At 39.5% G+C, this 11554-nt stretch overlaps 1 protein-coding gene and 1 non-coding gene across 3 annotated transcripts; one reads left to right on the top strand and one right to left on the bottom strand.

Moving 5' to 3' along the window:
* Nucleotides 1–2770: 2770 nt before the first annotated feature.
* On the bottom strand, nt 2771–7875 carry LOC116267078 (uncharacterized). Of its 2 annotated transcripts, none has more exons than XM_031648638.2 (3): nt 7734–7875; nt 4716–4754; nt 2771–4252 (listed from the first exon to the last, which is right to left on the bottom strand). In XM_031648638.2, exons 2-3 carry the CDS (start codon nt 4737–4739, stop codon nt 3494–3496), a joined length of 783 nt encoding a protein of 260 aa, XP_031504498.1. In that variant the 5' UTR covers nt 4740–4754; nt 7734–7875; the 3' UTR covers nt 2771–3493. The 2 variants fall into 2 exon arrangements, with proteins under 2 accessions (XP_031504498.1, XP_031504499.1); XM_031648639.2 differs by having other exon boundaries at nt 7739–7875.
* A 275-nt stretch (nt 7876–8150) lies between these two features.
* Nucleotides 8151–8234, top strand: TRNAL-CAA (transfer RNA leucine (anticodon CAA)). Its single transcript has one exon. It is a non-coding gene; the product is annotated as a tRNA-Leu (tRNA).
* Nucleotides 8235–11554: the final 3320 nt, after the last annotated feature.

The following is an 11554-nucleotide window of genomic DNA, read 5'->3' as shown; positions in this document are numbered from 1 at the left end:
TGCCGTTCGTCCGTGACGTAGTTCTTCATAAATGGAGGGCAGGAGCAAAAACCTATTGCCGTCATTGGTTTCCAGATGTTCTGTGGGGTTCTAATTGATGACTTCACCTGCGAGTCAACAGAAACGAGGAAGGCTGGTGTGTCTTTTTTCTAGAGCTGGCAAACTAGTAGCGGACATGACTGAAGCGTGCATGCTCAAGCTTAGTTTGTTTAATTTATGAAAGTAGCGTAAAGTTGGTAGTTGTTTGATAATGTTCATAGATCGTATAAACTTCTCATTTAAGTGTTTGATCGACATAACAAGCCAAGTTTGAATTCAATTTTGAGCCGAAAATCATTAAGTGCAATTCAACGATCATGTGATCATATGAGCAAATTGATACTTGAAATGCTGAGTGATTTTGTTAATCAGCTTATATGTATCGAAGAAAATTCATAGACAAAGTGATAGGCCAAATTCGATCAAAGCTCTATTACGAAGAAGGCTTGTTCATGGTCGGTCCATTAATTCTAGCGAGGTGGGTCAAAATTTTAGGTCGTTAGCTTGTTGACACTGTGGGGTGTGGTATGCGCGGAACTGGTACGAGCCATGAGTTGCTCGGTTCAATATCTGTCCTCATTTTCTTTCCAGGACATCTTCGTTGAGTTGGATTCGGAAGATAAAAATCTGACCATCTTATTGGCAGTTTTTTGGTGTTATGGTTGGCTGCAGAATTGGTGTCTGCTACTGTTTGGCTGGTGAGAAATTAAAAAAAATAAAAAGCTGCTCTTGGAACTGGTGGGCCACCAATTCACCGCTTTCGGTGGGGTTTGCAGGCATCCGACTTTCTATACTTGGTCCCCGTTTGTGCTTGCATGTGTGTGAGCGTGGAATTCTTCGCCCTCTTTCTGCTTTTCATGAACAGCACAACTGCTGTGCAGAGCACTGCCCCCCGCAGACGTGGACTTTCCTGCGTTTGGTTCTCTTTTTCTTCACGACTTCCATTCATTCTTGACCTCAATCTGGAAAGTCTACTGTGACAGAATGTTGCTTCGATGGCTTAGAGGGATTAAGACACACCGACTCTTCTGCCTGATTCTCACCTTTTCACGTCTTTGGTTGGCTGAGCTGCTTACAGGTACATGCTATAAAATCGGTGATTGAAAAAGGGGATTTCGGGCCACCAAACGCGGAAGCTAATGAGAAGGGCCGGGGGATGCGTCCAAGTTATCACGTTCCCTCCCTTCCAAAGGTGCGCAGGCACTTTCGTTTTCATGGAGACATCTCGCAAATTAGCTGCTGAAGTGCAATTAAGGTGATGCTTGACTGGCTCTGTGCGGTTGGAAATTTCAGTCACCGCTGTATGATTCATAATTTCATTAGTGCATGATCCCGTAAGAACAAGCAGGATTATACTTGAATAGGTTTGAAATATCTTCCAAGACTGGTTTGAAACCTCTGATTCTTTGAGAGCTTTATGCCGATGGAGCTGCAGTTTCCTCATGTGGCAGACTCTGGAAAGAACTTGATGCCCGGTTAGGTGCTGTGAAAGCTCCTAGACAAAGGCTTTAAACTCTTCCTGGATTGAAAAATGACACAAGAAGACAGAAATTTGCCGTTTTATAGGCTTGCTCCGGCTGACAGGACCTCTTCAACTCCAGCAGGCCCATCCGAACGTGGTAAAAATGTATTTGTGAGATCTCTTTGATCTTCCCTCGCATCGATATTGATCTGCCATAAGAATCCTGTCAGCCAGAACAACTTATATTTACAACTTTGTGTCTAACCATTCCAAAAGCAAGTGATAGCCATATGTGTGAATGGTGATACATTGACATCTATAATTAGTAGACGAGCTGCGCAGCATTTTCTCAGATGTGGCCGGCTAAATCATTTGTTAATCAGCTTCTCATTTGATGGTCGATACCTGCGCTTAAATCAACTCGATCTGTTTTATAAAGAAAGTGTCAAATGGGTTATCGAAATTAGACTCATTTATATAGTAACGTCTATATGTTTCTTTCGGTGGTGTCCGCTGCAGCACTTCTGACGACAGTCAGTCAACCTAGCAATTTTTGGTATTTATATTTAAAATGGTGGGAAGCCGCAGGGTTCGATTTGGAACGACAGTCGGCCAATCTTGGAAAAGCCCCTTTTACGCCAATGGGCAGTCTGGGCAATACAACATGATCTTTAAAACTTTTTATTTTATTTTAAAAAAGATTAGAAGCAAAACAAACAAAATATTCTTTCATGATCATTAAAGGTTATGGCTTAATACACCGCAAGTTTAAGATGTCGATACGCGATGGCATCTGATTTTTGCAACATTGATATATAAATTTAGCATGTCTCAATGAAAAATAGAAACCAATATTTACAACATTGCTCATAAAAGTGATCTACCTCGCCAGAGTTGTCTAGGACCGTCATCGTTGGAGACCTCCTGTATGTCATGCCTCGAGTAGGGGTGGGAGGAATAAAGAAAGAGAAAAGAAACCCGCTGAGAAAGGGAGACGTGGGGTGACAAGGGACCTGAGAACAATGTACACTCACATTCCAGTAGAAACCTGTCTGGTGTCAGGTTGCTAAAAAGATCGAACCATCAGCCTTTCTAGAAACATTTCTGCCTTTCTAGAAACACTTCTCTGAGAACAAAGCTGGATAGAGAACATTCACACTCAACTGATTCTTGCAAACTTGGATAAGAGATTATGCACTCAGAGATTAGCAAATATAGAAACAGAAAAAGAGCATGAAACCATAATGATACTTGTCGACAACGATCGACTGTAAGCCTGTAATGCAGTTTATTCCCGTAGCAAGTAAAAAAAATTCGATACACTGAACCACCAGCACAAATAGAATATTATGCCACTTTCCCGACTGGGCATAATTCAAGTTCTTCTTACGACTGTATAAAACAAAAATTCAATATCATGTGAGGTATAACCATTTTGCTGACACCAATCTTTCACCTATACATAACCCTGTATAAAGCACAACCTACTGCCGTATCATTTCTTTTCAGACTTGCAGAGAAGGCTGCAGTCACAAGCTTCATGGAAAATGTCAAATATAGTAGAGACCACGGAGAGACTCAGTTTGTTCGAGACATACCTGTGAAGTGAACAAGTCATCCTAGGGAGATGCTAATCATTTATATATTTCACCTTTACATGAACCCTAACAAAAGGGTGATCGCATTGTTTCTGCTTATATGCGAATAAAACCTGGCTTATTTACGGTTTTGGCCATCCTCTCCTCTAATCCTTTCAGGTATTTCCACACCACGGACTGGATTCAATTTTACCCTACGCTCAGGGCTACCATTTATCTGCAGGATATTTCATGACTGTTCTGAACTTTCATTGATATACGTACATCTTCCAAGCCCGAGTATCTGACCTGCGTCCATTTTGGTGCAAGCAGCAGCATGTATAACAGGAGACTTAATCTTCAGGTTCTCTTGTTGGCCCTCGAAAACTTTTTTCCAATCAATCACTTTTGATTTTCAATTGGTGCTCCTCCAGAACGAAAGACCAGGCAGCTGCGAGAGAGAAGATCTTCTCGTTGGAGGACCCTTTCTTGGAGATGGGCACTCAGATGCAGCTTCTGCATCACGCCAAAATTTCAGAACATGAAGTCTCTCTTCCTCGGTTGACCTCTGAACCACAATCCGAGAAGCATATCCCTTGTCCCTCATCAGGCGGCAAATTTGTGAGGGATTGTTTGCAGTTAGTGTGACCATATAGAACCAGCCCCTCAATGAAAGAAGCTCATCGATTACTGGCAGGAATCTGTCAATTACAGTTCGCCCATTCTCACCACCGGCCCAGGCAGCCGTTAGTCCTTCACTGCCCACTTCGTCTTCAGGAGTGGGGACATAAGGAGGGTTCACCACAATTACATCGACTGATCTTGCCAAACGCTTACTCAAACCAGAAGCAATGTCGGTTGAGATGACCTCGGCATGAACTCCATGAGCTTCCAATGTTTCTACCGTTACACGAGTGGCATCTTCATTCATGTCCGTGGCAAAATAATGGGTTCCAAATTCCTCCTGTCCAAGCATCAGGGCCAAAGATGTAATCACATAACCACTCCCAGAACCTAACTCCATGCAGATCACAGGTCTAAGTTCTAACAAATTGGATCGATCAGCAAGGAGAGCATCAACGAGTGCAAATGAATCATCACATGGCTCATAGACATCAGGATGACGACCAACTAATTGGATTCGTGCAGTTCTGAAGGAATTTTTAGGTGTACTCTGCCAAAAAAAAAAAAACAGCTAGGGTAAGAAGACTGCACATCAATCCAAGAATAAACACAGTTCTGATATGTTTCCAAACATGAACACCTTTGGGTGAATCAAGTGGAAAACCAAAATCAGTATAATAGGACATCAGTCCGTACAAGCACAGATGTGATATTCTATTCCTACATGCTCCGAATGGAAGACTTGGCCTCCACAACTGGTTACAGAAGGACATCCACAAGAACCAAGGACGTTGCTAGAAAGGGAAGGAAAAAGGTTATTGGCTTATCACCAGCAACGCCTAAATCCAGAACCTCAAAGAGCAAGGGCCTTGTGGGGATTCACCATCCAACCCTTTATCTCCCATTGCTTGGCTCCCAGAAAGGAGCCTTAGTTCAATAAAAATAGCAAAAAAGCTCCTGTTTGAGGAAAACTTGATGCCAAGCTAGTTTCTGTTAGGAAGAACAGCACTCACCGCTTTAACTTCGTTGTGCGCCATGTGAAAGTGAACTTTCTGAAATGAAGAGAAAAATATTTAGAAGACAGAACAATATGTTGCAAAGGATAACACAACAAGAATCAATTACGGTAAAAAACAAGCTCTGCTTTGCAGAACCTGCATAGCACATCATGGATAGCATGATAGATGTCAAAAGAAAAGATAGGGAAGACACACATGATGATGCTCCACTATGTTTCTTACATGATTTTCAGAAAATAAATTGAAACAGCAAGAGACCCATAACAGTGTTTTTAGATGCAAATACATATGGGGGCCAATCAGGTTTCTGAAAGTCCTCATTTTTCATGAACCTGCACAAAACTATTTCAAAGATTTGTGGTGGTGCAACCTAAAAAACAGTGGAAGGCCTCCAATATTAATTATGCAATTTCACAACCAACTTCTTCTAGCAGCAGGCGAATATGTCAGAACATTCTGGATCACTTCAACCATCTCCTACATCAAGGGTCTCATTTGAAAACCATATCAGCTCAACTGCTCGTCCAATAAGCATTATAAGACACAGAAGGAAGACTATGTTCTCTTAAAACATTGCTAAAAGTAACCTCAATCACAGATCACATTAGTTTTCTGCTTGAAAACCAAATGTTGCTAATATTCCTTCCACTGCTAGGAGCTCAAGGGTTCGCAAAAAACGTATTAACACCATCTTCTTCAGGCTGTATTTGGCAAGCCTGAGGAGTAAGTTGAGTCGTCCAAGTTGAAACAGGATAAGACTTTAAATAGGTGACCAATTCATTGCTTAAAAACTGAACCTCAGTTACTGATCACATCAAGTCTGATAAAGAAACTCAACCATTTAGAATTTTTTCTGCCCAAATGCACCCAATATGTGAGTCACAAAGTCTATCCAGAATGCACCTCAAACAGCTCACTAATGCATTGATTAGACACAATCGAACTCTAACTTTAGTTTCCTATATGTATAACATCATGGTCTTCAACAAGGACAAAAAGAAAAATGTGGTATGCATCACAATGATTACACAGCTTTTGTACCATGTATTTTACGGTTTTCTTGTCAATATTCACATAACCATACTTGCTCTAAAAAATCAAATATTGGTCAATGTTGATGAATGCACACAATTGAATATTTGTATAGGTAAATAACTATTAACAATTTTTGGTCATGAGGGTGTTCCACCAGCATCAAGTCTTATAAGCACAACACTGAAAATCTCAGGCAAGAGAATAGCAGAGTTGGAACTTGATATAGGGTCTTCAACTTGGCACTTTCCACAATTCCCTTTTACCGCCTTCTCACCGACTACGTTGCTATTTGTACATGTAAATTATTGATACTATGTGCTTGCTTTAACGATTTACTCAGACTTTGCTTGAATGTATAATTCTATATCTTATTTGTATGCCGAGAATAAAAAATTAAGACCCAAACTCATCTAAGTTACTGAGTCAATCAGCGGAACAAGTGGCAGGCGGTTAGCATTCAAACTCATGTTGCCAACTCTGCTTCAAACTGATTATAAATACAGAAGTTTAGAGTCTTCGACATGTCATGTTAACGGCCCGTATGAGACACATGCTGTTAAAGATTTGTCTTGCTGCAAGAGGTCCAACAATTATCAGCAATAGATTAACCAGATCCTTGAGGCCACACACAACATCTAAATTTAGATACGTAACAGAAAGATTCTCGCTGAAAAAATAAAGATTGATATAATGTCTCATGCCAAAGAGGCAAGATGCTTGATATGGGGCTAAACAGTATAGTGGTTCGCTGATTGCTTCAAGGTTGGTAGCTGCACATAAAAATTTACCAATCAGAGAGAGTGTGAAAAGACTTCTACTTTTACGCTTGGAACCAGAAGCCAAGCAGGTGTCGTAACATTTGAAAAGAGAAAAAAACACTAGAGAGATTAACTCAAGTTTGATTGTTTCTATCAAAAGACAGCATACCATGGAAAACTTGGAGACTACGATCCTAATGACAAAAGTGAACTTGACTGGTTAGGCATTATCCTATCTCTTGAGACTAGGATCCAAAAAGGAACCTGATGTTCATTTTAGACTTGAGAAACCATCCAGATTGGAGCATATCCACACCCACAGACAACACCAAACAACTACACGCCAAAGAAATTATCGAAAAGTTCAAACCATATACGAAGTTCCCCTCAACTCGTCTGGGCGTCACTAAGCTCTGAGATTCATGGTCAGACTCTAAGGATCAGAAATCAAAAGTATCAATCTGCCTATCAACTAAATCATACTACAATCAGACAATCAATAAAAGCCCCATGATTTGACACAATTCATGCTCAATCTACCAATCAATTAAATCATACCACAACCAGACAATGAATACAAACGTCACCTTCATAACTCAGCAATGTCAATAAATAACTCATTTTGAAAGTTAAGGTAAACAACAACCACATGTCGTAAACAGGCGCCGAATTAAGTCCCAACCTTATTATTTTGATATTCTCGTAAGGCATGAGGGTCAGGCTCACCGTCATCATTAAAAAATAAATAAATAAATAGAATCATACGCATGGACAAAAGTCTTTTATGGATTTTTTTCCGAAACTTAAAATTTTTTCCGGGCGCACATAAATTCGCCTTAAATTTTTCTCGAATCCAGAACGGATGCAGGAAAAAAATGCATGGAAAAAAGTCGGACCATGAGGGATCCGACTGTTTTCCACGCATTTTTCTTGTGTCCGTTAGGGGCCTGGCGACATCCACATCCTCTCTCTCGCCATCGCCTTCTTCCTCTTTCAGCTTTAAGTATTGGGCGAGTCTCTAGCGTCTCTCTCGCTTGGTGTCTCTCTCTCTAGCATGAGTATCATCTCGTCACACACTCTCTCCGGTTTCAGGCAATCGGCGAGACCGGCCCCAAAAAGAAAGCGCCAAGGCAACCCAACGCCGAAGAAACCACAGATCCACAAGAAAACAAATCACAACCCCCCACCCCCAAAAAAAAAAAAAAAGAAAGACAATCACCTTGCCTTTTCGTCGGTTTTTCTTCTCTGAAGAACCTATTCGACTCGCAGGGACGCGTCGCGAGCAGGATGAAACCCCGGTTGGGAACAGCAAACCCTCGAAGACAGGAGAGAAGAGAGAGAAAATGAACCAGGAAAATGAGAAAAAATAGCGTCAAAAGGGTATTAGAACCTGCTCAAAAGCAATTTCATGGAGCCCCCTAAACTTTTAGAAAAACGGTAAATCATTTTATAAAAAAAGATTTCATATGATCGTTTCAGAAACTTTCAATAAAACTATGCTCTTTCATAAGATATTTCGAATCGCCCCAAAACTTTTCAGTAATCTTCAATAATAGAACGGCCATAACCTTTTACAAACATCGTAGTTCTTAAGTGTTGGGATAAATAAAATTTATGTGGAAGAATATCACGCACAGTCAGGATGGCCGAGTGGTCTAAGGCGCCAGACTCAAGTTCTGGTCCTCGTTTGAGGGCGTGGGTTCAAATCCCACTTCTGACAAATATTAAGCGTCCTTTTTATCTGACGACTTTCATGTCTCCACCTTTCGCATTTGTCAAAAAGGCATATTATATTGTTGGCCTATTTTCTTCCTCATCAAATTTTTTGACGTTTTTACAGAAACACGTTCAAGTTTCAATAGTATAATCTGATAAGTTTGTACTCCCTTTATTTAGCCATGTAGCTTTAAAGTTAAATAGGAGTGACTATGTCCTTAGCGCTACTTTCTTGCATTTCTCTCTTGTCCTATTGATTATTTATTCAAATTTATTTTTGTGTTATAAGGAACAAAAAAGTTATTTGAATCGTGCTTAGGTTCACCTTATAGTGTCTACTAGTTTATAAAGATCTAAAAATCATGGTCTAAACATTTTCATTCTGTAAATTTTAATTGGTAAGAAGGAAACGATCGATTCTATGTCGGTATTGCTAACTCCATCATATGAAGAAGCATTTTTATAGCCTTTGAGTTGAATAAAAGCTGCTCGATGTACTCCTCATAGACTAATAATTGCAAATAGTGACGTAGTCGGAAGCTTCTAGGTGAGGGGTACTAATTGCCAAAAAAAAAAAAATTCAAATATATAACTAAATATATAACTAAATGATTAAGGGGCACTCTATATATACAAAAGTGAATCTTTGGAAGGCCCGATATAGGTCTTTAACATGCAAATGTTAGACATCAACGATAAATAAAGAAATTTTGTGGAACTATATGGGCAATGGCCGCACAAATGCAACCTCCAAAGGAATCGGGATATTCTTTTTTAGGCAGAAAAATTTTCAAATAAAGATTTGAAAATTTTAATGGGGGTCAAATTAAAGCTTTTCAAAATATTAATTTAGCTCTCAAAAGAGATTTCGTATTTGATCCTCGAGTGGTTGTTTGACAACAAAAGGAGTTTGTAAGTGTTTTACAAATATGTTTTACAGATTAGATTATTAGGTACATGAATTAATCTTTGGGTCAAATTCATAGGACACTTAAAAGGTGTTCTTACTTTCATAGGACACTTAAAAGGTGTCCAAACTACCATTGAAATTTACAGGTTCAATTTGGACATGATCGGACTTATCCGACTTAAAGAAAAAAAAAGATCTAATTTAAAGAATAACACCCAAATGTAATCTGAAACAAGATCAAATCAGCTCGAGCTCGACTCAAGCTGAGCAATATGCGACTCGAGGCAAGCTCGAGCTTCCATATAATTCGTGTTCTGCGGCGAAATAAACACGCTCATATAATGCCCTTTGGATATATATATATATATATATATATGAAAGATTTAAAAAATAGAATAATGAAGGGTGTTTTGGGGATTGAGTTTGGGAGAAAGGAGCAGCATGGGATGGACCATCCATGGATGCTGGTTCTTGTGTGGATGAAAACAAGGGGCTACAGTGAAGAAATGGGAGGAGGGGACTGGGAAAGGGAAGGGAATGTCTTTTTGTTATGGCACAAGGAAAGGCATGTCCCCTCACAGCCACTCACCAACATGTGACCGAAGCGGTGGCTCTGTCCTTCGCCATTCAATGGGCACCACTCGCTCCTCCAATTTGCCACTCAATCACTAAGTTCTGTGAAAGAGAAGCCTTTGGCTATTTCTCCAAACTCCACACTTTTCACTCTCACTCTCCTTTCCTTTTTCTCAAAAGCTTTTATCACTATTGGTCAGGCTTTGCTTTGGATTCTTGTCTGTTATTCAAGATTGGAATTTCTAAATGCTTACTTTGTAAAAGTTGGAAAGCTCTTTGAGGGAATTGGATAAGTTTCTAAATTGATGTTTGTTCCTATAAGCGCATGCGGGCGCATTTCTTTTGTGCTTCTATATTTTTTATGACGAGAAATATGTGCGCGAAATAAATGTAAAAAGTTCAGCTTTGCATTAATGTAAGGAGCTAGATATCGAAGACTCTAAGGGACATAGAGTAGCTGGTCGGCCCGGTGAGTCATAGTGAGAGTATGATTGTCAGATTAATCCTTGTGAGTGGTCAATGCGGTGAGATGCAATAACTTGTTGAAGGTAAACTAACCGCGATGCAGTCTTGGACCTCGGAAGCCTCTATTTAACAAACATATACAGTAATACCAACATAAACAAACATATATTCATAGCTAGCTAATTAGATTTTAGATCTGAGCATCTTTTGAGCATCGCCGTTGTAAAGAGAGAGCAATTGAACAACTTCAAATCAGAGAACTCGACTAATTATTTAGTTGATCTGTGATTCAGAAATGGTAGCACCTATTATATTTGGATGACTAATTAAGGAAGAGGTAAACAAAAAAGAATGAAAAGTTGCATTTGGTAAAAATTTTCATTGACAGTCAACTGGACCATAAATATCACACTGCACCGACCAAAGTTTTGAGAAAGAAAATCTAAAATAAATTGTTAATACATAATTGTACAAGAATTTGGATTGAAACATGAGCAAACTTTAGAACAAGCGCATGTAGTGGTCCACTTAGACGTATTATCGATCAAGCAACGTGGGCACAAAGAACACAGGCACATGCATGAACACATAATGTGCATAAAAAAGCATGTAGCTTCTTTGTCCATTGTAATTGTCCTCGCCCCCACATATTTTTTGTCATATACTTGAGAATTACTTGCTTTAAATATACTAGATAATTAAACTTATCCATAGGATATATATATATATATATACATAGCATGTGAAATCCGTCAACCATGCAGACATCTGTCTCATCATGGCCGCCTCATACATTATGGCATGGCATGATTTCTGATATATATATATATACCACTCCTACGCTAAATGTAACTAACACTCTACCAATGTTACATGAATTTGTCAGGGTAGATTCATAGGACATTCAAAGTGTGTTCTTGGCTTCTTGCTGCCAAACATACCCATAGAGTCGAAAAGAGGGGCCCGCAAGGGTGGGTTAATCTAAGATTGTAGGATCTTAAATTCAAGGCCTTCAAATTCTTGTTTTCTAACAAAGATTTGAAATCTTATGTTTGAAAGATGCAAGGATTGGCCCACATTTTTGTAAACCTGATGCATTTGAAATTCATGGATGTTAAGTGAGACCCCAATCTCCTCCGACTTGAGATCCACGAATTCGTTGGTCTGCCAAGAAATTTACCTCAAGAAAAGTTTTACCCTGAGATAAACCGGCATCGAGAAGAATACGAGTTCATCAAGCCGGAAGCGAAAGTCATTTTTTACAATCTTTCACACAACCCATCAAATCGAACGCCCCAAGGATTCCATAAATCCACCTTTTGTCAGTTCTCGAGATCCATGGCTCAAAATCACCAACGCAGCTAAAAGAGAACAAG

This window comes from Nymphaea colorata, chromosome 13 (assembly GCF_008831285.2).
Source record: "Nymphaea colorata isolate Beijing-Zhang1983 chromosome 13, ASM883128v2, whole genome shotgun sequence".
Classification (NCBI taxonomy): domain Eukaryota; kingdom Viridiplantae; phylum Streptophyta; class Magnoliopsida; order Nymphaeales; family Nymphaeaceae; genus Nymphaea; species Nymphaea colorata.
The sequence above is the reverse complement of the archived record's forward strand: the minus strand, read 5'-3'. Positions and strand labels throughout refer to the sequence as shown.

Bases quoted from the DNA above. Each gene is read 5' to 3' on its own strand.
- LOC116267078 (XM_031648638.2), bottom strand. From the start codon at position 4,739: ATGGCGCACAACGAAGTTAAAGCG. The intron at 4,253-4,715 runs GTGAGTGCTGTT...TTTTTTTGGCAG, and splicing joins CGCACAACGAAGTTAAAGCG to AGTACACCTAAAAATTCCTT.